The following is a 27,216-nucleotide window of genomic DNA, read 5'->3' as shown; positions in this document are numbered from 1 at the left end:
CTGATTGGTTGATTCTTTGCGAGTTATGCGAAAAGTCAAACCTCGGAGTGTTCGATGAACTCAGCAGGAAACGATGTGTCGTTACAGCCGTACGTGTCCTTTGAGCTAAAGTCAGCGAGGTGACGGCGGTTTAATGGACGGGAAAAACCCACACCAGGGTTTGGAAATGGTCTGGATTTAACTGATTTAACCCTTTATCGGGCAAGTGACTGTTTTTGGTCATTTCCACATACACTACAGGACAGCGACAGTTCCAGTGAGGGGTCCAAGGTGGTCTCCAGGGTCTGGAAGGTCCACCTCTGCATCAACATATATATTTACTTGTGGATTTTTTCTTTTTTGTTTTCGACATTTTTATGGGTAAGGAACTAAATATGGTCATTTCATTGACCATCATTTTTCTACAATTTTTTTTTTTTTTTTTTTTTTACAAATTTCACCAAAGTAATAAAGTCTTGTTATGTCCTCCAATAGTTGAAATGTTGAATTTCAGAGTATTTCTATAAGTGTCCTGTAAAGGCTTAAGCAGAGGTGTCAAATATACGGCCCGTGGCCCAAAACTGGACGTCAAAGTGTCCAATCCAGCCCCCGTTGAACTATCATCAGTTTAGTTCAGGTTCCACCTTCAGACCATTATAATGTCCAGTGGAGCAGAACAGAAGAATATTACCATAACCTATACATAATGACAGATACACATATTTGTCTTTGTTTTAGTGTAAAAAAAAAAAAAGTAAAATGATATGAAAATATTTACATTTATAAACTGTCCTTTCACAAAAAATGTAAATAACCAGAACAACCTGAAATATCTAAAGGGAAATAACTGTAATTTGAACAATATTGTATCTATTACTAAATATTTTATGCCTTACACATGGTTTCTATGGCCATTCCTGCCACTTTATAGATGGTTTCTATGGCAATTTCCACCACTTTATACAGTTTTTATAAATTCCTGCCACAGGGTTATTCCTATTATTCACATTTTTTAAAGGATAGTTTAGAAATGGGAATGAAGTGGTATGGGAATGAGTTGTCATTATTTCCAGGTTTTTCTGTTCTTATTTGACTGGACTCACCTGAGGTCCTATTGGTCTGAATGCGGACCCTACATATGTTTGATACCCCTGGGGGGGGGGGGGGGGGTTCAGGGTTAACTTTAGTTTGGAATCGAAACATGGATCCAAGTCATTTTCAGTCATATTTTCTAAGTCTGACGATCAGTTGACCAAAAGAACCAATAGAATCACAGCTGAATATTTTTCCCATGAATGTAGTCACAGAATTCTGACGTACATAAAAACTGAGCATACTTAAACTCTAATGCTTTAGTTTTAACATTAATTCTTCTGTAGCGTCTTCCTTCCATCCTCGTGTCTTTGTGCATAACCTCCAAACTGTTCCTCTTTCATAACGTCAACACACTGCACTCGTTTATCTACTACTGCAGACGTTTACAGACTAATACACTCGTCACATTTGCATAAAACAAGCATTAAAATTAAAAAGAAACTGACAGCCACAAAGAGGAAAACCAACCCAGAGATGAGGAGGCAGCTTTAATAATTTAAAGAGAACAAACTAGTTTTATAACTGCAGCGCAGAACAAACAGTTCAGACGGTAAATACAGCCCCGTCTGGACGGACGGAGGTGTTTCATGTCTGACAGGCGCTGCTGTATTTGTTCAGACCTGGACGTAGGTTTAAAGTCAGCGTCAGAATGTAGAGACCACATAGAAATGACTAATGGAAGCGTCTGTGAAACCACTTCTGCTGGAGTGGCCGTTTCTGTCAATAAAATACAATGAAACGCCAACATGTTCAGAGTCGCCCAAATGTTTAAGGTTACAGCAGGACGTTTGAAAGACAGGATGAGATATTTTCATTATTTACTGACAAACGTATTGCATTTAGGCTGTTGTAAAATGTTGACAGTTAAACCATGGAGTCTGTTCAGTAAATGTGAGTCATTGTGGTTAAAATCATGATTTCAGCCACTTTACACTTTGTACATGGTTGCTATGGAGATTGCCACCATTTTATCCATTTTTCTCAAAGGCTATTCCCGCCACTTAATATATGGTTTCTATGGTGATTCCCCCCACTTCATACGTTACAGATGGTTTCGATGGTGAGTCCCACCACTTAATATATGGTTTCCGAGGTAATTCCCCCCACTTCATATTTAATATATGGTTTCTATGGCGATAACCACCACTGTACACATGGTTTGTTGATTCCTCAAATTAGGACAAGATATTTTCATTATTTATTTTAATGTATTGCATTTAGGTTGTTGTAAAATGTTGACAGTTAAACCATGGAGTCTGTTTAGTAAATGTGAGTCATTGTGGTTAAAATCATGATTCCAGCCACTTTACACTTTATACATGGTTTCTATGGTGATTCCCCCACTCCATACTTTACAGATGGTTTCTATGGTGATAACCACCACTTTGCATATGGTTTCTACTGTGATCCACCTTATAATTTAATCCATACAGACCCAAACAGCCTCTGGTGATCAATGGCATCTACTGATTTAAAATGTTTAATAACTTCTGATCCACTAATCCTATCAAAACATGTCAATAATTGGTGTAAAATACAGTTATTCGTCTTTTCATGGTCATCAGATATGACCCATTTGGACATTCAGAGGCTCCGTAGTTACCGTGGAAACACCGTCATCTTCTACAACATTGATTCCCCAGTAAAACCCATAGAGTTGGATCAGTGACAGTGGATGGACACACTGGGTTTACGTTCAGTGAAGGAGAGATTTTACTGAAAAAAAATCAGTTTTTCTTTACTTTTCTCTGGTTTTTTTTATATCATAATGCTGAACTTTACTCTGAGCTTTTATGAACATCTACATGATCAGTGAATTAATTATAGGAAAATACCTGATTTTCACTGAAAAAACGCAAAGCACAGAGGATAATATTATAAATAATGATAAATCACTTAGGAAAAGTTAAATATAGAGAAAAATTAATTTGGTGGTAATAATAATAATAATAATAATAATAAATTTTATTCATAGGCGCCTTTCAGGACACTCAAGGTCATCATACAAAGTTCATTCATTCATTCATTTTCTGAACCCACTTTATCCTCACTCGGGTCACGGGGATCATACAAAGTTGTTAAAAATAAATAAAACAATTAAAATGACACATACATATATAAAACACATAGGTACATAAAATGGCAGTAGATAAAAGTGAAATTATGGAATTGAGTAGACAACTGACACAAAAGCAGCGCTGGGTCTTTCTGGGTTAAACACGGTGTCTATGGTGCTTCCTGCCACTTTACATGGAGTTTCTTTGTTGACTTTACACATGGTTTGTTGATTCTTCAAATGACCAAAATATTTTCACCATAATGGACAGAAGATTCAGCTGAATGAAGATGACCATCTAAGTAAATAAGTGCTATTTCAATAAATATCTGACACATTTATTTATCTCATTATGTCTTGTCTGTCGCATCATTGTTGTCTTGTTTCATCATAATCATTTTGTTTCATTTGCTGTGTGTGATTTTCACCCATGGATTGTATTGTCTATCTTTTATTCATTTCTTTGCTTCATCTGGATGTTGTTTAGATATACAGTGGCATAAAATAAAACCAAACATCCTTCATTCGCCTCAAATCCATAAAACTAAAAGTACAAAAAACCTTAAAAAAAAAATAATCTGGAAGTTCAAATCCAATTTTCCGTCATATTGTTCCTGTTAAAACTGACTGATTCCAGTTGAATCCTGATGTTCTCCATCACCCAGAGCCAAGTTCACACTGATTCTGCTCCAGGTTTGTCGACTTCGCACCAGAAAACCACACACACACACCTGTCAAATCTGAAAGATGGGACTGGACGGCCGAAACAAACACTATTTACTGAGTAGAAATGACTAATGGAAGCGTCTCTGAATCCACTTCTATTCCACTGGCTGTTTCTGTCAAGAAAATACAATCAAACGTTGCCATTTTCAGACAGACAGTGCCTTGTGTGTTGAACGTATGTTACAGCAGGATATTTGAACGTCAGGACAAGATGTTTTTATGATTTACTGACAAACTTATTACATTTGTGTTGGTGTAAAATGTAGAATAATAAACCGTGGAATTATTGAGTTATTGTGGTTAATATCATGAGTCCCACCAATTTATACATGGTTTCTATGGTGATTCCTGCCACTTTATACATGGTTGCTATGGTTTTTGCTTAATTCAAGAGTTTTTTTCCTTAATTAAAGATTTTTTTTGCTTAATTCAACATTTTTTCCTTAATTCAAGCTAATTTTTTTTTTTTTTTTTTTTTGCTTAGTTCAATTCAAGACTGTGGAATTTTTGACTTTGCAAATTCATCCCACGGGCTGGACTGGAACCTTTGGCGGACCGCATGTTTGAGACCCCTGATCTACACGACGTGAAGACCAGACCCTGATCACATGGTGCTGTAGATGCTAATATTATTTGTTTCTTTCTACAAACATGTCTTTACGTGTTTGTACGTCTTCGTGTTGACTGACCTGTCCAGGCTGGTGGCGGATCGGGGGATTCCCGGGTAAAACAGGGGTCTCAGGTCTTTGATCAGAGCATCTCCTGGTCTCTGGTTCCACTTCTGGGCCAAACGAGAGATCCGACTGTCCCACCTGAAGACGCACAATTAACACAAACGGAAAGAACCGCTCTGATTATCTGCAGGATTATATCGCATGTACACTACAAACAACAAGTTAAGGAGATTTCTCTTTTGTTTTTGGTCTTTTTTTGGGTCATTTTTGCCATTTCTACATAAAACTACGTCTGGTCATTAAAAAAATTTCAATTCAATTCACACACAAAAAACTAACAAGGGCTCTGCAAGAATCCCAACTGAAAACAAAATAGCCCAAAAAATTCTAAATATCCTTAACTTTTTGTTTGTAGTGTATGTATGTTTATGTGTGTGTGTGTGTGTGTGTCAAGGTTTTAATAGTTTTGGATTTTTCATTATAGTTTAGTTTTATTTAGTTTTGACTTTTTTTCTCAAATTCAGTTCGTTTTAATTCGTTTTTAGAGCAGGTTTGATAGTTTTTATTAGTTTTTTTTTTCTTTTCTAAATGCTTAGATTTAGTTTAGTTTTAGTTTAGTTTTAGTTTAATCGTCTCTTTTCTCTTCTTCTCTGTCGTCGTATTCAAATCAATCCCAGACAGGACTCTGCTGCTTTAGTCTCCATGTTTCCAGGTAGAGTGGGGACCAGAAGACGACTGGAAACCACAAGTGAACACAAGTGACGGACCCTTAAATATCATATGGTGCCGCTAGCTAAAATTGCTCGAGTGAAATAAATCGATTTCATATGAATCTGACATTGACAACGACGAAAACAAAGGGAATTTTAGCCATAATTTTTATACGTTTTAGTTTTGTAAACACACAATACAGTTTCAGTTAGTTATTGTTTTTTTCTTTTAATTATAGTTTTTATTTTTCAGTTAACAAAAAAGTTTTTTAAATTCTAGTTTTCATCATTTCATTAGTTTTCGTTAACGATAATAACCTTGGTGTGTGTGTGTGTGTGTGTGTGACGTCAACCCTGTCTATGTTCAATCATTGCGTTTTCCTTTACTTAATTGAAGGTTAAGCTGTAAAACTAGCGTTAAAATAAGCAAATTCAGGTGTAAAATGAATCAGCTCTAACACCTGTTCAGTAAATCCACCTGAACTGATTTAAAATGACATTAATTAATGTGGAAATCTGAAAGGAAAACCAGAACACAACACGTACACAACAGTATCATCAACGTAGAGGAAAAAAAAACACAAAGTCCACGACAAGTGATTAAACTGTGAGTGGAAAAAAAAAGCAGAAGATAACAGAAGTAGATTGAGATGAGCAGAAACCAGATCTGAAGATTCACAGAGGAAAAAAAAAAGACATCAGACGAAAATACTGTGAGAAAGAAGATACGACATTTTACAATATGATACGACAGTGAATATGATACGATACCATGATAGGATTTGACAAGTTACAATTCGACACAATGACAATATATTGTGACATATGTTGGGAATGATGCAATATAATGGGATATTGTACATTATGTTGTGATATGATGCAATGTGTCACAATATGATGATAGAATTTACATGTTCCAATACGATACAATACAATGACAATATGTGGCAATATGATGCAATACAACAGCATATAGCATGATACAATACAATAAGATATGTCACGATACTATGTGATATGATGCAATGCAATAGGTTACATTATATGTTGCGATATAATGCAATATGATAAAATGGTTACAATACAATACGGAGTGATCTGTTACGACATGACACGATACAATTCTGTACATTAAATGTTGCATTGTGAAGCAATGCAATACCATAGAGAGACTTAATGAGACGTGACATGATACAATGCGATATATCATACAATATATGTTGTGACATGATGCAATGACACAACATGTTACAATATGACAGGATACGGTGTAATATGATACAACATATTAAAATACAATATCTAACAATGTTACAAAACAATGATACGATGCAATAACAATATGTTGCGATATGATGCAAAATAATACCATATGGCATGATATAATACGATATGACATATGATTTGATATGTAACAATACTATATGATGCATTGTGATGCGATATATGATGTATGGTTCATTACACTATATTACGATATGATACAATGCAACAAATATACCATTATATATGATATGATGCGGTGATATGTTGTAATATGATGCAATACAATACTATACACCATGTTACATAATGACAATATAATGACAGGATTATGCTACAATATATGATATTAATACAAAGTGATATGTCACAACACTATGTATGATGCAATATTATATATTAAAATATATTGCGATATGATGCGATATGTTACAAACTGATATGTGATACAATACCATGTGACATGTTACGATATAAAATGTGATACAATGCTATGTATTACAATATGTTGTGATATGACGGAAAATATGTTACAATACAATATGATGTGTGTGATGTATGATACTGTATATTACGATATGTCGCAATATGAAGTAATAAAATTCTATATATATTTTGTCCTGGTGGACATTTAGACCTTGTATCATTAAGTATTTTTTACTTTAAAGAAAAAAGTGGCAACATTTAAGTCAAAATAATTCACATTTTATACTGTTTTCATCACATTATATCAAGTCTATTAGATGATTTTTGATTTGTTGTATTCTTATTCATCTTTTATACGTGTTATTGTTTCACCTATTTAAGTTGAAATCAGTCTGGATGTCGTGAAGATGCACAAAGAAGCGAAAAATAAGGAACTTTGCTTCTCCTTAAATGCTCCTGAAACTAAAAACATAAAAAAAATGAACTGTGTGTGATATATGATACTGTATATTACGATATGTTGCAATATTAAGCAATAAAATTCCACATATTTTATCCTGGTGGAGAAATTAGACCTTGTGTCATTACATATTTTTTACTTTATAAAAAAAGTGACAATGTTTAAGTCAAAATAATTCACATTTTATACCATTTTCATCACATTATATCTAGTCTGTTAAATTATTTTTGATTTGTTGCGTTCTTATTCATCTTTTCTACGTCTTATTGTTTCACCCATTTAAGTGTAAATCAGTCTGGATGTCGTGATGATGCACAAAGAAGAAAAAAAAAAAAGGAACTTTGCTTCTCCTTAACCCTTTCATGCATGGTGGTTACTCCAGTGGACAGCTACTCCACAGCTGTTCTTCTTGTATATTCACAGGTTCTGTTGTTTTAGTTGCATAATCAGCCAACCCAGTGGATGCTTATGTATTTAATTATTATCTTATTTATTTGTTTATTTAGCAGGGACAGTACACATTAATGAACATTTCTTTAAATGTGCCAGTATTAGCAAAAATGCTATTTTTCAACTGTCTTCCCTGGGTAGGATGTAAAATACCAACATTCATAAAATTAGAAATATTTTAAAAATTAAGGCTACACCCACACATTCCATAGCATTAGTTCACATCTACAGCATACACAGTGAACCTTGAAGTATTAGCAGAAAGACTTGGAGAGACATTCACAGCATTACTGTAACTTTACTGTTCTCGATAAACCTGATCTGTCAATCATGTTTGAGTGGAAATGCATGGTTAATTATTAGACTGTAATTAGCAAGGTTGTTTTGTTTTGTTTTTTTAAACAAGATGTTTTTGTTTTTGTTTTGTTTTTCCATATAATGTCCATGAAGTGAGTAATAACTAGTATTAGAATATGTTAAACTGTGAGAAAACACAAGATTAGCAGTATTAAAAATTCAACTTTCTGATATTTAGTTTTAACCCTTTCATGGATGAATTATGAGAACCTTAGTCAATATTTTTTCTGTAGTGATTTTATTCCCCTTTAGGGATGGCAAAACAATGCAATTGAAAGTTTTTTATGAATCTATTTTTCATGAAGTTATAAAAATGTCCACTTTGCTGGACACCATGCGTTTAATTTTTGAAGCAAAGAAACATGCAATTAAAACCCATCATCAGAAAGTGATCTACTGTGAATGAATGACTGTATGAATGAATGAATTTATTTTGGTTTTACATCAATCATTGCACTTGGTACATGAATCGTAATGAACATAAAACTCAAAAAAGGAATAGGCTACAAGCAAAAGCTTATTTTTTGCCTGTCCTTGTCACCTAATACACTGCTTACATCAACTTAAATGTGTACAGTATCAAGCATTCACGCCATAAAAAAAAAAAAAAAAAAATCAACAACAAAAACATATGTACCATCTCAATTCAATATTTCTAAATAATTTAAACTTGAGGCATTTTTTAAACTTCTATACTGTGTGAAAACTATGATAGAAAAACATTTTTAATGCAGCTAATCAGATGTTTTGTCACATTTTTATATACTCTAATACTAGTTCTTACTCACTTCATGGACATAATATGCAACAAAAAAACTTTTGTTTAAGAAAACTGTTATTTACAGTCTAATAACAATTAGCAATTGATTTACACTCAAACATGTTAGTGCAGATCAGGTTTATCTAGAACAGCACAGTTACAGTAATGGTCTGAATGTCAGTGTTTGGGATGGTGCAGAAGTGTCCACTGTGTTGGCTGATATGGAACTAAAACAACCAAACCCATGAATATACAAGAGAACAGCTGGAGAACAACTGACCACTGGAGTGACCACTGTGCATGAAAGGGTTAAATACACGTTTCTTTGCTTCAACAATAAAATGCATGGTATACCTGAGTGGACATTTTTGTAAATCCACGAAAAAAAAAAAAAAAACTATCGCATTGTTCTTTTCATGCCTAATGAGGAATAAAAACACTCAAGAAAAATCTTGACTAAGGTTCTCATCATTCATGCATGAAAGGGTTAAATGCCCCTTAAACTCCAAACCTGTAAAAATGAACTGTGTTAATCCTTTATTTCCTGTTGAAGTCAGTGATTCCACTTGAATCCTCATACGATCCGTCACTCAGAGTCAAGTTCTGCTGACCCGGGTCCAGCTTTGTGGACTTGGCAGCAGACTGCAGTAAAAGCACACACCTGTCAAATCTGAAACGCTGACGTTTTCCACAACCGTCACAGCACAAATACTCACTTCACTGTCAGAGCGGCGCTGAAATCTGGACCGTTCCAGTCTGAAGAAGATCCATATTATCCAAGTTCTACCGACGCTCCGAGTTTGGAAAAACGATTAATCCACGTATGGCAGTAAAAAAAAATGAACACCTGTCGGATTCTGAAGTTGCTTTTTTGTTGGATTTAAGAAGCGCTTCTGAAACATCTACTGGACCTGGAGGTGTCGGAGCAGCAGATCAGCCCCGGAGGGAGCTCGTCTGCTGGGTTCAACCTCTGCCACTGACGCCTCTGGGTCTGGAGCTCCGCAGGTCTGGGTCATCTCCGGTCCACAGAAGGAGGAGAACCAGAGAACCAGAGAACCAGAGAACCAGAGCGGAGGGGGCAGACGCGGCCGCACAGACCCAGACCCCGAGCTCTGTCCCTGGGTGTGAGAACGCGCCTCTGCTCCCTTCTCTGGAGGATGGATGGATGAATGAAAAAGGATGGAAGGATGGATGGATGGAGCTCCGGCGGCGGACACCTGCTCAGCGAACACGCATCGCAACACGCCAACGGGGAGAGAGAGAGAGAGATAGGGAGAGAGAGAGGGAGGGCGAACGAGAGGGCAAGCGACTATCACACACAGGGAGAGAGGGAGATAATGAGATGTTTGAGGAGGAGAGAGAGGAGATGCTTCATGTGGTGTATTGGAACACTCGGTGGAGGAGGGGAAACACTCAGCGAACGCAAGGAGGAGGAGGAGACGAGGAGAGGACGGACATTTACTGGGAAAAAAAAAAAAAAACAGTCACTGCAGGAAAAACGCACAAATACAGGTTTATAGGACGCCAAAAAACGGATCAAATACAGGAAACTGTAGAAAAGCCGATACTGGGTCTGGATTTATTTAGACTTTTTTTGATTCCTTTTCTTATTTTACTTTTTTTTTTTTAAATACATCTTGCATTTATAATTTACTACAGAGACAACATCATGTTCACGGGATGGAAAACAGTCGAAAAATTAAGATAAAATACACACAATGTTCATAAGATTATATTAAAGCTTTTAAGTCGATTCTTCAATTGAGGATTTTTTTTTCATTTTCTGCTTAAAATCATGACAGAGACGAGGACGGACATTTACTGAAAAAAACAGTCACTGCAGGAAAAATGCGCACAAATACAGGTTTACAGACGTGAAATGGTCCGAAAAAACGGATCACATACAAGAAACTGTAGAAAAGCTGATACTGTGACTCGATTTATTTAGTTTCTTTTTTTTCTTTTCTTATTTTACTTTTTTTTATTATATCTTTTATTTATAATTTACTACAGAGACAACATCAGGTTCATGGGATGGAAAACAGTCGGAAAATTAAGACAAAATACACACAGTGTTCATGAGATTATATTAACCCGTTCATGCATGATTTATGAGAACCTTAGGCAAGATTTTTTTCTTGAGTGTTTTTATTCCCCCTTAGGCATGAAAAAAACAATGGGATGGATTTTTTTTTTTTATGGAGTTACAAAAATGTCCATGCATTTAATTTTTGAAGTAAAGAAACATGTGTTTAAAACCCAATATCAGAAAGTAGGGAAGAGAATTAGGGCCACTGGAAAAAAATACAATAAACTAAGGTCCAATATGTAATTTCTTATTATTATTATGAGAAAAAAAGTCAGAATTCTGAGAAAAATTTCAGAATTCTGAGATTAGTCAGAATTCTAGAAAAAAAAGTCAGAATTCAAAAAGAAAAAGTCAGAATTCTGAGAAAAAATTAAGAATTGTGAGATTAAAGTCAGAATTCTGAAGAAAAAAAAAAACATAATTCTGAGTTTAAAGTCAAAATTCTGGAAATTAAAGTCAAAATTCTGGAAATTAAAGTCAGAATTCTGGGGAAAAAAAAGTTCGTATTCAGCATTTAAAGTCAGAATTCTGACTTTTTTCTTAAAATAATAATAAAAAAATATATATTACACCTTTTTTATTTTCCAGTGGTCCTAATCCTCTTCCGTAAGAAAGTGAAATAAAAACAATGAAATAAAAACATTTTTAATGCTGCTAATCTGATGTTTTCTCACATTTTAACATATTCTAATGCTAGTTATTACTCATTTCATGGAGATAATATGCAAAAAAACCTTTGTGTCTAACAAAAAACAAGTGGTTTACACTCAAACATGTTAGTGCAGATCAGTTTTATCAAGAACAGCAAAGTGACAGTAATGGTCTGAATGTCAGTGTATTATGGGATGGTGCATGAGCGTCCACTGTGGCTGATATGGAACTAAACCAGCAAAATCCATGAAAATACAAGAGAACAGCTGGAGAAGAACTGACCACTGGAGTGACCACTGGAGTGACCACTATGGATGAAAGGGTTAAACCTTTCAAGTCGATTCTTCAATTGAGGATTTTTTTTCATTTTCTGCTTAAAACCATATGACGGAGACAAGAACGAACATTTACTAAAAAAAAACATTCGCTGCAGGAAAAATGCACACAAATACAGGTTTATAGGACGCGAAACGGTCCGAAAAACTGATCAAATACAAGAAACTGTAGAAAAGACGATACTGTGTCTGGATTCATTTAGAGTTTCTTTGATTCCTTTTCATATTTTTTTTTTTTTAAATTATATCTTGTATTTATAATTTACTACAGAGACAACATCAGGTTCATGGGATGGAAAACAGTTGAAAAATTAAGATAAAATACACACAGTGTTCATGAGATTATATGAAAGCTTTCAAGTCGATTCTTCAATTGAGGATTTTTTTTTTCATTTTCTGCTTAAAACCGTGACGCAAATTGATATTTTCACAGATTAAAGGTTTATAATCCATAAATGACATGTGATATATATGGTAAGTGGAAAAAAATCGGACCAATGGCCCTGTAGTTTACCGGCCAAATTCAAAGCTTTGGGAAATGTATCCAGATGTCTATTCTCACCCAGTTCTGTGTATTTATTCTATTACAGAAATAGCCCATGTTTTGCTCATATTCCAATCAGATCTGTAAAAAATTCAAATTCCAACTTGATATCATTGATACTGATTTATTGCATCCATCCACTTCCTATCTGTTATAATGGGGAAATTTTTCAAAGTGGCACCAAATCCAGAATCAGATCCAGATCCAAATAATTTCACAAACTTTTGTTGACATCGTCATAAAGAAGCTGTGTACCAAGTTTGAAGTCAATTGGAATTGTTGTTTCGGAGAAGAAGACGATTGAAATTTTTGTAACGGATGACAGACGACGACGACAAACAAGGTTTTTTCAGGTGATTCCGTGCTTTTATTTATGTCAATGGAAAATATACAGAAATATAATAACAGGATATGACTGAAACGCTAGAGAAATGTGGATTAAATGAAGAAAAAAAGCCAATAAATCACAATAATATTTAAAATAGATGGAACTTTAATCCTAATAAAAGGATTTATTGGTTTGTTTGTTGAATCAATTTAATTTAATTCTTTATTAATCAAAGATTTATGACGAAAATATTCAACACTTACAATTAACAGAATCTAAATTTGAGAATTTGGGGATTTTTCTGCTTAAAACCATTAAAACATCTTTGTAGGTATTTTTTTAATACAATTTATCACAGATATTTGAGTATTTTGGTGCCACTGACTCACTGTAGTAAAAAACATGAGGGGAAAAAAAAATAAATGTTTATAAGAATTTTTTTTTAAAAATGTAAAATGTGACCAAATTCAGGAGAATATTATATTATATTATCAATATAACAGAGGATTTATTGTCATTATTTTTGCTTCAAAACACATCAGGGAATCATTTTGACCATTTAACTGTTATTATATTATAGTTTTTAGATGTTTTTCAGGTTTTCGCATTAATTTCAGGTCAGAAACTGCTTAAAAGACATTTTATTTACTGCAAAAACATCTATTTGACTCTTAAACTTGTATTTAACTTTTTTATTGGATTTCAACAGTTATTTCTGGTATTTCTGTGTTTAAGTTTATTTTAGGAGTAATTTCTGCTTTTTTTGGTTTAATCAGACACAAATATGAACATGTTTTAACTTGATCTTCATAATTTTTTCTTTTTTAGAAAATTAATGTTTACTGAAATAATGAATGAGACTCTGCAATACTGTGTTTTATGTCGTAATATTCATCAGTTTGTCATTTATTTTATCTATTTGTGATGATTGTGAAGAAATCAGTAAATAAAGAAAATAGAAATATAACTAGAACTCAAAAACAGTTGAAATATTCAGAAACAATAGGAGGTCAAACACAATTCAACACTTATCAGTTCAACACTTCCTTTCTCCATCAGTTATTAATTAATTAATATGTAAATGTTTGTGTAAATCGACCTGGTTCCCATCATTTCCTGTCGTTTCTTTCTTTCTTTTTGTTTACGCAGCACTGTAACATTCGTTTCCGTTTGTTTTTTTCCCGTCGCCTCCGGTTCGATTCTTTTCCAAACACAAAGACTCTTCAGTGTGAATCCAGTCGTTTCTTATCTGTGGAAGCAGCTGTGTTTAAATAAGACCATTTAATGCAAACAACAGGAAGTGAACGGTCGTAAACGCACCGGTCCGCCTCCATTTAATGACCAATCAGAGGCCGGCGTTCACCTGCATCTGGACCAATGGACCAATGGGAATTACCGATTCTTATTTTTACAACTTCATCATCGAAATACAAAGACAAAAGCTGATAAATACGGATAAATATTAATTATGAACCGAAGCTGAAGAAACTGGAGAAATATTTATGGTTTCAAACTATATCTAAAATACTCAACAAGAGATAAAAGCTGCAAAAAAACGAAATAAAAAAAAAAAACGTGACGCAAAGAACAAGGTGGAAGAGATGGAAAATATGATGAAAATTTTATAAAAGATTGAAAAAACATGAAAATGCTGAAATACTGACGTGTTTTTCCCAATGTCAGTGTCAGATATAGATATTTTTTCATATTTTTTAATCATACATCTGAGTTGATTCATAGATAATTAAATAAAAGACTTAAAAATGCTAAAATAGGAACGAGTCGTATATTTATAATGAAGATTTCTGCTGGTAAATAAATAAAAAAACACAAAAATGTAGAATAATGCGACAAAAATGACAACACAACATAGAAGATAGATATAAGACAATGAAAAAATAGGAATATTGAATGAATACGACTGAAATGAACACGACAAAGACGACAGAAGATGCAAAGAACGCGATAAATAATTTAAAAAAAAGACTAAAGATGAAAACATGGTCAAAGATAATAAAATGAAAATGCTGAATATCAGCGTATCTTCACCGAAGTCAGTGTCAGATTTCTGTTGGATGTAAATAAAATAGAACAAAAATGTGTAAAATGCAACAAAAATTATGCAAAAAAACACAGATGATGCAAAGAATGCGATGAATGACAAAAAAAGAATAAATAAGAGAAAAACAATCATAAAAGATAATAAAATGAAAATGATGAAAAAGCTGAAATATCGTCCAGTATCAACATGTTTTTACCGATGTCAGTGTCAGATATAGATATTTTTTTCATGTTTTTTAATCATAAATCTGAGTTGATTCATAGAAAATGTAATGAAGGACTTAAAGATGTTAAAATAGGAACTAGCTCTATATTTATAATGAAAATTTCTGCTGGTAAATAAATTTAAAAAAGACAAAAATGTAGAATAATGTGACAAAAATGACTACATAGAAGACAGATATAAGACAATGAATGACGAGAATACAAAAGATGAAAATGTCACAAAAAATAAAATGAAAATGCTGAAAAAGCTGAAATATCGTCCAATATCGACGTCTTTTTACTGACGTCAGTGTCACATTTATTTTGTCCTGTTTTATTGAAGGTTTTTAATCGTAAATCTGTGTTTATTAATAGATAATGCATTCTAGTTCTGCATTCCTAGTTCACTGTAAGACTAATGGATTAGTGATCATTAGGAAATAACTGAGGTTTTACAAATTTGACCAAAAAAATTTAATGACAGTCATATGCTGCTTTAAAGACTTAAAAACAGAAACTATTTTAATATTAACGATGAAGAATTCTGTGTTGGATGTAAAGAAAATGAGACAAAAACGTGTAGAATGCGACAAAAATTATGTCAAAGATACGACAAAGACAACAGAAGATGCAAAGAACGTGATAAATGATAAAAAAAAAGACTAAAAATGAAAACATGGTAAAAGATAATAAAGTGAAAATGCTGAATATCGGCGTGTCTTCACCGATGTCAGTGTCAGATTTCTGTTGAATGTAAATAAAATGAGACAAAAATGCATAAAATTCAACAAAAATTATGCAAAAAAACGCAGATGATACAAAGAACGTGAAGAATGACAAAAAATAAACAGGATAAAAACCATCAAAAAAGATTTAAAAAAATGAAAATGATGAAATATTGTCCAATATCATCATGTTTGCACCAATGTCAGCGGCTTTTTAAAAACAAAACAGGACAAAAATCATGTAAAAGACACATAAAAGAATGCAAAAACAAAAACAAAAAAAATTAACGTAAATGACTGAATGTGAAAAACAATAAGATGAATCATGTAAAAGAGACGGTAATAATAATAATAATAATAATAATAATAATAATGATAATAATAATAATAATAATAATAGTCCGTAAATGTGACCCGGGTCTGAAGTCCTGGTTCCTTCATCTGTGGTGGTTTCAGTGTCTGCTGGGTTTTTCCACAGCGGTTGTAAAACTGTAAAACTGTTCAGATGGAAACAGGTCCATGTCGACACAAACCAGAGAATTCACAACAGAGAAAACCCACAAAACAAAAACATACAAAAAAACATATTTAACATCATCTACTGTTCATTTATACGGTCTGTACTGTAAAATATGAACTGATTCTATTGTGTTTTTAACAGACTGACTTATATGTGACTTTTTGCTGCATATTTATCTTATTCATTTATACCTTTATAATGTTTCACGTTATTTGTCAGATTTTCTGTATTTTATTCTCTCCACCAGGAGGTATTGTGATCACTTTGCTTTGTGTGTTTGTTCACAAGATAACTCAAAATGTTATGGACAGATTTTCACTAAATTTTCAGGAAATGTTGATACTGGTACAAGGAAGAAATGATTAAATTTTGGTGGTGATCGGGGGGGGGGGGATCTGTCTTGGCGGAGGTCTGCACTCTCAGAGTGCTTTTCTTGTTTTACTTTTCTTTTTACTTTTTCTGTATTTTTACTTTTGTGCATAAATGAAGTTTCCATGTGTGAAAATGTCCTGGATCTGAACTAAAACTGATGGAAAATACTCTTATTTTAGTTCAGTTTAGTTTTATTTCGAGCTCACTGAATCATCAGATACAGAACTATACAACATGGTCAAAGTACATTTTTTGGCGCTCGAAAAGGAGACAGCAGAAGTATAATTAAAGTGTGTATATCAAAGTGCAATATACAGTATATTTATCTGTACTGTTTCTTGGTTGGTTAGCATGCTTGTTTTTATTCTGTTTACATATTTATACTTTTTACCTCCACCAGGAAGTACTGTGATCACTTTACTTTGTGTGTTTGTTTGTTTGTTTGTTTGTTTGTTTGTTTGTTTTCCACTTTAGTGTAAAACTCTTCCACCCATCTTTCCCAAACCTTCCCCACAGATAGGCCTAGGCCCTGGGACCAACCCCAGTCCATTTTGGTCCCAGTAGGCCAAAGTTCAAGGTCACAGCAAGGTCACAACATCTACAATTTTCCATCTGTCATCACTGAGACATTTTCCAAAATTCATCCAAAATTCAAAACGACTCCGATTCTCCTCCAGTTGGATCCACCTGTAGCTTAGAACAATCTCTTGTATCTGGAACTAAACTGTCCACATCCACTGTGGAATGTGGACTCTGTGGACGTTTACACTGAACATTGAAAATCCCATTTACCACACATTTAAAATTAGAACTCAACTAATATTGATGTGAATTGAATCTAATTGGACAGACACATGACTGGGACCAGATTCAACTGTTTCTGTGTATGGAACAACCTGGAAACTGTTGAGTTTAAACAGAAATAGTCGATCTGCACATGCACACTGTTCAGGGTGTTTGGTGGAAGTTTGCGTTCTGAACACTTGTTTTTCTTTTAAACTGTTTTGCACTACGCACCACAAGACAGTCGTCTCTTTTAATTTCGTTGTACAAACGTATAATGACAATAAAGTCATTCTATTCTTGTGGTGTCATAAACCAGTATTTTAATCCAAAGTATTCAGTTTGTATTCAAAAATATTTAACCTGTATTCATTTTTATTCATAGTGTGATGTGTAGATCGTACCAGAGGAGCGGACTTTTTTCCAGAGAGAACTGCTACAAAAAGACACGTGAACCCATGGAAAGTTTTCAAAACGTGGTGAACTAAAGTACATGAGTGGAAATGTTGGACGTTCTGGGAAATAATTTACACATTCCAGGAAAAATTTACTTAATTATATATGATAAAAGTAATACAGGGAAATAGTTACATACATACAGTACATGAGTTTTATCTGTATATACACGATTTCTATCTGTATATATATGTGATTTAATCTGCATATACATGCGATTTTATCTGTATCTACCTGTGATTTTTATCCATATATACATGTGATTTTATCTGAATATACATGTGATTTTATCTATTTACATGTGATTTTATCTGGATAAACATGTGATTTTATCTGGAAATGCATGCAATTTTATCCGTATATACATGTGATTTTTATCTGTACATGCATGTGTTTTTTTTATCTGTATATACATGTTTTTTTTATCTGTACATATATGTGACTTCCGCCTGAACAGACGGACTGACAGGATAATAAACTGTAACAGAACCTGAAAACATCCGACAGGATCCAAGTGAACTAGTCTAAACGCTTCAGTCGTTTGTGGATGTTTTCGCTGAAGTCGATCACAACAAACCGACACAAACACAAACAACTGCAAACAATTAATCTGTCAGAGTCGTGCAGCTCCGAGCAGACGCCGCAGCTGATTGGCTGGCAGCTGTTTCCATGGCAACCATTGAAAACCAACAGGTGAAGACTGGAGAAGAGGAGGATGGAAGAGGATGACGAAGAGGAAGAGGAGGAGGGTTTAAGGTCAACGTTCGAATAAAAGGTCTGGGATTTAATACGACTTCTGTGTTTGTGGACGGAAACAGAATGAAAAGATGAGTTCAACCTTAACCGACAAAAAAATTTAAGGAAAAAGGTCGTTCATTCACACAGACTACAATAAAGTACAGCATGAAAAACGAAGTGAAAATGACATAGAATATAAAAAACAGAATAAAATGATGAAAAAAATGGAATAAGAAAAAAACGAAAGAAAATGTATGACAAAAATGATGAAAGTGATGAAAGAAAAAGGAAAAAAAAAAAATCACAAATATTATGTAACAAAATGAAAACAGAAAATAAAATGATGCAAAAAACAAAAAAGGTAAAAATGATGAAAATGTTGCAGACATAACAAGATGAAAAGGATGTAAAGAAAAAAGTAACGAGATGAAAAGTACAAAAAAGAAACGATGAAAACAATGTAAAAAAAAAGGATGAAAATTATTAAAAAAGTAACAAGATGAAAATGATGTTAAACAAAAAAAAGTACCAAGATGAAAACGATGTTAAAAAAAAAAAGTAGCAAGATGAAAACGATGAAAAAAAGTAATGAGATGAAAACTATGAAAAAAAAGTAACAAGATAAAAATGATGTAAAAAAAAAAATAAAGTAACAAGAAAAACAATGGAAAATAAAAGTAATGAGATGAAAACAATGAAAAAAGTAACAAGGTGAAAATGGTGTAAAAAAAAGTTACAAGATGAAAACGGTGTTAAAAAAGTAACAAGATGAAAATAATGTAAAAAAGTAACAAGATGAAAACGTTAAAAAAAACAGGATGAAAATTATTAAGTAACAAGATGAAAAGTATAAAAAAGTAACAAGATAAAAACGCTGTAAAAAAAAAAGTAAGATGAAAACGATGTCAAAAAAGTAACAAGCTGAAAATGATTTAAAAAATTAACAAGATTAAAACGATGTAAAAAAAGTAACAAGATGAAAAGTATGTAAAAAAAAAAGTAACGAGATGAAAATGATGTAAAACAAAAGCAACGATGAAAACGATGTTAAAAAAGTAACAAGATGAAAATGATGTTAAAAAAAGTAACAGGATGAAAACGTGGTAAAAAAAATGCAAATTATTTTAAAAAAGTAACGAGATGAAAATGATGTAAAAAAAGTAATAAGATGAAAAGTATAAAAAAGTAACAAGATTAAAACGACAAAAAAAGGTAACGATGAAAACGATGTAAAAAAACAGTAACAAGATGAAAACATTGCAAAAAAAAATCAAAAAGGATGAAAATTATAAAGTCACAAGAGGAAAACACTGTAAAAAATGTAAACACTAATAACCTCTAGGTAAATAATGTTCCAACTCAGATCATGAATAATAATAGAACACGCTTGTTGGTTTTTCTCGTATTAATGCAGCTTTAATTTCTATATAGTTCTCGTCTTTGAGTTGCTGAATTCGCGTTCACGAGTCGTGATGTTGGTCATGCGGCATGTCGACATGGTGACGGGTGGTTAACGGTAACAGAACACACGAGTCACAGATTCATCTGAAAAACAGTGAAAATCAAACCAGTCACTCAGGAGGCATCAGTGTCTCGTAAACGACTCGCCACGAACGCCGCGCCAAGTCACGACTCAGCGCCCGAACGAGTTTTAATGGAGCGGACGCAGCGGGGGTGTGTGTGTGTGTGTTTGTGTGTGTGTGTGTGTGTGTGTGTGTGTGTGTAGGAGTTTCCCATCAGCCCCACAGTGGAAGGAAATGACTCGCATCAATCAGACAAATGTGGCGTCGGCGTCTCCCAGAGCGACAAGACCAGAACACCAGCGGGTCCAGTCTGAAGGAATGAAACCCACTGGAGCTGGATCAGACGTTCTGCTGGGGGGTTCTGTCTGGTTCTGCCGGTTTCTGTCTGGTTCTGTTTGGTTCTGTCTGGTTGTGCCTGGTTCTGTTTGGTTCTGCCTGGTTCTGTTTGGTTCTGCCTGGCTCTGTTTGGTTCTGTCTGGTTCTGCTACATATTCTGGGTTAATCTTGGTTGTGCTGTACATGGTCATCATTCAACCACAGAATAACACACACATTATGGATGAAACTAAATGATAAATCAAGATGAAAATGACAAAAAAAAAAACCAAAAAACTAAATGATATAAAAGATGGATGAAGTTCATCTGTTTGTGAATCTGTGAAAAGTTCACATGAAACAATGAAAATCTGAAGAAAGTTACACATAAAATGAAGTAAAAGAAGGAAATGAAAAGTATTTTTAACTGCATTTTAAAACTGTATTTTATTTTGTATTTTAATTGTTTTTATCTGTATCTGCACTGTAAAGCACTTTGTGACCCGTCTGAGAAAAACGCTCTATAAATAAAACTGACTTATTATTCCTGGTATATCTATATGTCATTATATTATTATAATACCTGGTATATCTTTATTATTAGATCTGGTATAGCTACATATTATTATAGTATTATACCTGGTATATCTATATATTATTATTATTACTGCTGTATTTATATATTATTATTATTATACCTGCTGTATCTATATATTATATTATTATTACTGCTGTATCGACCAATCTCTATATCTATCTGTCTATACACACATGTATAATTATACCTGGTGTGTGTGTGTGTGTGTGTGTGTGTGTGTATTTATTTATTTATTTATTTATTACTGCTATTTCTATAAATTATTGTATTATTATTCCTGGTATATCTATATAATATATTATCATTATACCTATATTGTATATATAAATTATTATATATATTATAAACCCACCCAGACGTCTAAGGAGAAGGAATCAATGCAGAATAAAAGAGATAAAAATGATGTTGAAAGACTAATTATAATTGTTTGTTAATAGTCTTCCCTTCATTTCCATTTTATGCAGAATCTCTTCGTTTCAGTAACCGTGCTCGTTTTATGATGTGAAGTAAATGTTTCTGTAGAAAATCATGTGTCATTTTAGAAACAAAAGCATCAACTCAAGGTTAAAACAGAAAAGTAAAACTTCAGAAAATAAAACGAACAAACCAGTTCTCTTATAACAACATTAAACCTGATTCCATCATCACGTCTGTTTGTAAACCCACTGACATGGTTCTGTTTCGACAGTTTTATCTTCACGTAAAAACAGGCTGAATGTGTTGAATGTGTCTCTGCTTTTCTGTGATCGTCTCATAATTAACAGGACTTTAATAATAAAAGCCCTGGTTTTAAATGTCAGTGTCACAGAAATCACTGCAAATGGATGAAAAAGACTCAAACCTGCACATTCACATGGTCTGTGTTGGATAATGACGCATTAAAGGGACTTAAATGGGTTTAAAAATAACCTGAACTGAACTTTAATTTAGCAGATTTAATGGATCAAACACTGGGTTTAGAAAGAAAAACGACGCAGGACTGAAGAAAATGAAGATGGAAATAAAGAAATGTATGAACCCAATAACACACAAGATGGAAATAATAATAATAATAATAACAATAATGATAATAACAATAATAATAATAATAATAATAATAATAACATATTTTGTATGGGTTCCTTTCTTGACATTGCCGGTCAATGTACAGATAAAGCAGAAATATAAGAAAAATCTAAAATAAGATAAAATTACAGAGTAAAATGCATTAAACCTGGACTGTGGCTGAAGTGTTTGATATTTGCTGAAAAACGTCAAATTAATTAAACCAACAACATTGATATTAAATTTACATTTTGTTTAATTGCTTTCGTATGACATAATATAAGAAAATTAAGTTTCTTTTCCCCTAAAACTAAGAAAAAATACAGAAAAACCAGTTGTTTACATGGAACGAGGGTGTGATTTTACATGGATAGAATCAATAAAAGCCACTAAACCACTTTATTACATGAAATTTACTCAGAATAAGACGTTTACTTCAAACTCATTTACATGTAAATCACAAAAAAAAGTGACCTTTTAGTCAACTCCAGATACACATCAGTACTGTGGACAAACTATTAACCTATTTCCCTTGTTTTTTTTGTTTTTTTTAATCGATTCGAGTCGATTGTTTCAGCTCTAAAAAAATACTATAGAGTCAATAAAATACTAACAAAGAGAATATAAAGGTCACATTAACGGACTGTTAGAGTACAAATAAATAAATATCAGATTTTTATGGTCATGTAAATGGGTTCAATGATGTATTGAGGTTAGTATCAGAACAAAAAGACATTATTACACTTATTTTATTATCCCTGTAGTGAAATTCCGTCTGTATTTTTACCCATAATACACACAGCACCTAGCATTAGCATTAGCACATTAGCATCACTGTGCTGCCATTGAAGGCTTTGGGGACCAACTCCAGATCAACATCAGCACCGTGGACAAAGAATTAACGTATATGTACCTGTTTGTAATGAATCTTTGTTTGATAAAATGTGTGTTCGTACACTTTGGCGGTGGCGGCGGCATCCATTCAAGGCTGGATGTCGCCATTGTTTGTGTGACGGGCTGATGTTCTGCAGGTGAAACCGTTTATTTGTTCTGTTCATCTGCAGTTTCAGATCCGTTCGCTTCCAACATGGAGTCGGGCCGACAGCGGCATCGCCACTACGACAACTGCCGCAGTTTTTTTTTTAAAAAAGTACTTTAATTGCATACAACACTCGCACAGACACACGCCGCGCCGCTTGGCCGCTGCATGCAGACTCTAAGACCACTTTGCAGCAAACGCTTCCCTCTCCTCCGTCGCTCTCATGCACAAATTTGGGGCCCAAGGTAACCATTAAGAATAATGGCCCTCTGGCTGTGCGTTGCCATGGCGACGGGAAGGAGAAAAGGAAGGCGGATTGAATGGAGCTGATGAACGACTGCGGCTCGGCTTCACATGAATCTGCCGGTGTCGACAAATTCTCTCACGCCGCGTTTTATGAAGAAAAAAAAAACAAAAAAACAAAACCCAACCTGGAACCACCTTGGAACGAGCCCCAGTCAGTTTAGAAATGACCCAGTGTCAGTGAACTACACACCAGCTCCATCAGAACATCAGCAGGATACAACACAATGCAGATGTTTTTAATGTCTGCAGCATCTGACAGAAAAAAAAAACAAAAAACCCACCCTAGATGCATCGATTATGTAACAGGTCCCGCAGCGTTAAACCTTGAATGTCATTTTTCACTTTGAACAACTTTGGTGCCTGAAATCACGGCTGAAGTCTGAAAAACCCCACAATGCAAAGCTCTAACAAGAAAATGACATTACATAAGACGGTGAATGGAAGAAGAGGGAGGACGATGGTCAAGGACTGATGATGTACGGATAAAAAAAAAAAAAAAACACCTCTCATCCACATATAAAAGGTGCTTTAGTTCCTGAAGTGTGTATTTTATAAGCTGTGGTTTGCATGTATGTGTGTGTTCACAGAAAATGATTATTTAAGTCACAGGTGTCAAACTCATTTTAGTTCAGTTCCACATTCAGCTAAATTTGATCTGCAGTGGGCCCAACCAGTAAAATAATAACAGAATAATATATAAATAATGTCAACTCCAAACTTTCCTCTATGTTTAAGAGTGAAAAAAGTCAATTTACATGATGAAAAGGTTTACATCTACAAACTATCCTTTCAAACAATGTAAATAACATGAACAAACTGAAAAAATAAGTGTAATTTTAACAGTATTCTGCCTCAGTTTATCATTTTCCACATGTACATTAGAACTTACAGATCACAGTGGATCTACAAACACACAACATTTAGTAACAGGCAGAATCTTGTTAAAATTGTACTTCTCTTAAAATGTTTCAGGTTGTTCATATTTGTTCAGGTTATTCACATTTTTTGTGAAATTATACTTTGTTTTAGTGTAAATACATGAAAATATTTACATTTACTTAGAGAAAAATTTGGAGTTATTACTTATATGTTATTATGATAGTATCTGACTGATCTAACCCACTTTAGATTGAATTGTTCTGAATGTGGAACCTGAACTAAAAGGATTGTTAATATCTTGGTATAATTTTTGCATTTCACAAATTCATCCCAAGGGCCGGACTGGACCCTTTGGCGGGCCGGATTTGGCCCCCCGGGCCGCATGTTTGACACCTGTGATTTAAGTGATGGCATTAAACAACAAACCTAGGTTCTAGTAGTTTTGGATTTTTCATTCTAGTTTAGTTTTATTTAGTTTTGACCCTTTTATCTCTAATTCAGTTCGTTTTAATTTGTTTTTAGAGCAGGTTTGTTAGTTTTTATTAGTTTTCATTTTTTTCTAAATGCTTAGTTTTAGTTTAGTTGTAGTTCAGTGGTCTCTTTTCTCTTCTTCTCTGTCGTCGTATTCAAATAAATCCCAGTCAGGACTCTGCTGCTTTCTCCCAACTTTAGTCTCCATGTTTCCAGGTAGAGTGGGGACCAGAAGACGACTGGAAACCACAAGTGAACACAAGTGATGGACCAAAAAGTGTCGTATGGTGCCAGCAGAGAAAATTGCTAGAGCAAAATAAATCAATTTTATATCAATCTGACATCGACAAAGACGAAAATGAAGGGAATTTTAGCCATAATTTTTATATGTTTTAGTTTTATAAACACACAATACAGTTTCAGTTAGTTATCGTTTTTTTCTTTTAATTATAATTTTTATTGATTTCAGTAAACGAAAATGTTTTTTCAATTCTAGTTTTTGTCATTTTGTTAGTTTTCGTTAACGATAATAACCTTGCAACAAACCAAAAAATGCAAATTAAAAAGGTGATGTCAATAAGAGAATGGGGTTAAAATTAACACTTTTAACTGAATAATCCACACGTTTTGATTTTCCGATAATACACCCATGACAAAGATTAAAGTTTAGGTAAAAGATATAAAAATGCAAACAAATCCACCTATCCTACTTCCATTTCCAAAATGGAAGTTTCAGACACGTTTTAACCCTTAAAGACCCAAACACTCACTAGTGACCAAAATCATGTCCTGATCTCAACTGTTTAATAACTTCTGATCCACTAATCTGACCAGTCCATGTCAATAATTGGTGTAAAATACAGTTCTTCATCTTTTCATGGTCAACAGATACGACCATATTTGGACGTTCAGAGGCTCCGTAGTTACCGTGGAAACACAGTCATCTTCTACAACATTGATTTGCCGTGGGGACTGCGCATGAAAATTAGCACTGACGCTAACTCCGGCATATTTACATGTTTATACTGACATGGAATGTATAAATGTGTTCATTAATGTGCACTCACCCACCTAAAAATAAAGATATAATAATAATAATAATAATAATAATAATAATAATAATAATAATAATAATAAAGATGTGTTTCAAAGTTTTTGTGCACATATAATAGTAAAAATGGTCCAATTTCAAGCCAAATTCTACTTTATTTTAATGACAAACTCACACCTCATCCACATTAATACAGGCATTATGATAACCAGACATTATTATTCATGTTTAGGTCATAAAAATGTAGATTTATATATTCTTACTATAGTGTAGATTAGAGCTGCAACTGATTAATCGATTAGGTGCTTGAAATGAATGCAAAAATTCCCGATTCGATTAATCGACTCGAATTGATTGAAGGGAAATATTCTATTGCAGCTTTCCTGAATTGAAGCTTCTTTGTGCGTCACAATAAGCGTCCGTGTGAAACATAACAGTGGAACCAACGTTTAACTGAGAAATGAAGGAAACAAAGCTTTGATTCAGGAGAACTGTGGTTGAATGATTTTTTTTTTGGATCACTTTGAGTCGATTTCAGCTCCAGTGTAGATTTCCTAACCTCTGGTTTATGTGTATTTGTGTGTTCTCAGCCCATCCTGTTTGTGTCTATTATGTGTTTGTGTAATTGTGAAACATTAAATCCAGGTCTAAACCACTATCTGACCTGCAGTAGATTGTAGTAAAACCACTTTACCACAGCATCCAAAACAAAGCCGGTGATTTAACGCAGTAAATAAATGACTGTGAACGACACGTTCCTCGAGAAAAAACAGTAAAGAAAAGGTTTGACGACAACAAAACAGCCCAATGTTTTAGTGAAACGGTGGCATGTTGTTTTGGGTTAAAGACTAAATGTCAGCGTAAACCTGGAGAGTCGCTGAGGAGACGTTAGTGTGGTTTTACACCGAGTTTATGGGAAAGAAATGTAGGAACAAAGCACTGAATGAGCGTTGGTGTGGTTTGTTTTGACAGAAAAACATAAAGAAGGTACAGCCTCATGTTTTATTCACAGCTCTGGGAAAACAATGAAGGTAGAAGAAGAAAAACAAGTGTTTAGAACACAAACCTCCACCAAACACCCTGAACAGTGTGCATGTGTGGATCAACTATTTCTTTTCAAATTCAACAGTTTCCAGGTTGTTCCATACAGCAGAAAAAGTGGAAGCTTGGTACCAGTCATGTGTCTGTCCAATTAGATTAAATTCACATCAATATTTGTTGAGTTCTA

The 27,216-nt window shown here is 33.8% G+C and overlaps 1 protein-coding gene across 1 annotated transcript in view; it reads right to left on the bottom strand.

Moving 5' to 3' along the window:
* Positions 1-27,216, bottom strand: part of ankfn1a (ankyrin repeat and fibronectin type III domain containing 1a) — a 103,681-nt gene that overhangs the window by 40,157 nt on the left and 36,308 nt on the right. The window contains exon 7 of the mRNA XM_030122187.1: positions 4,546-4,668. Within this exon, the coding sequence (XP_029978047.1) occupies positions 4,546-4,668 (123 nt within the window). The remainder of the gene's footprint in view (positions 1-4,545; positions 4,669-27,216) is intronic.

The sequence above is a fragment of the Sphaeramia orbicularis genome, chromosome 19 (assembly GCF_902148855.1).
Source record: "Sphaeramia orbicularis chromosome 19, fSphaOr1.1, whole genome shotgun sequence".
NCBI classification, from domain to species: Eukaryota; Metazoa; Chordata; class Actinopteri; order Kurtiformes; family Apogonidae; genus Sphaeramia; species Sphaeramia orbicularis.
The sequence above is the reverse complement of the archived record's forward strand: the minus strand, read 5'-3'. Positions and strand labels throughout refer to the sequence as shown.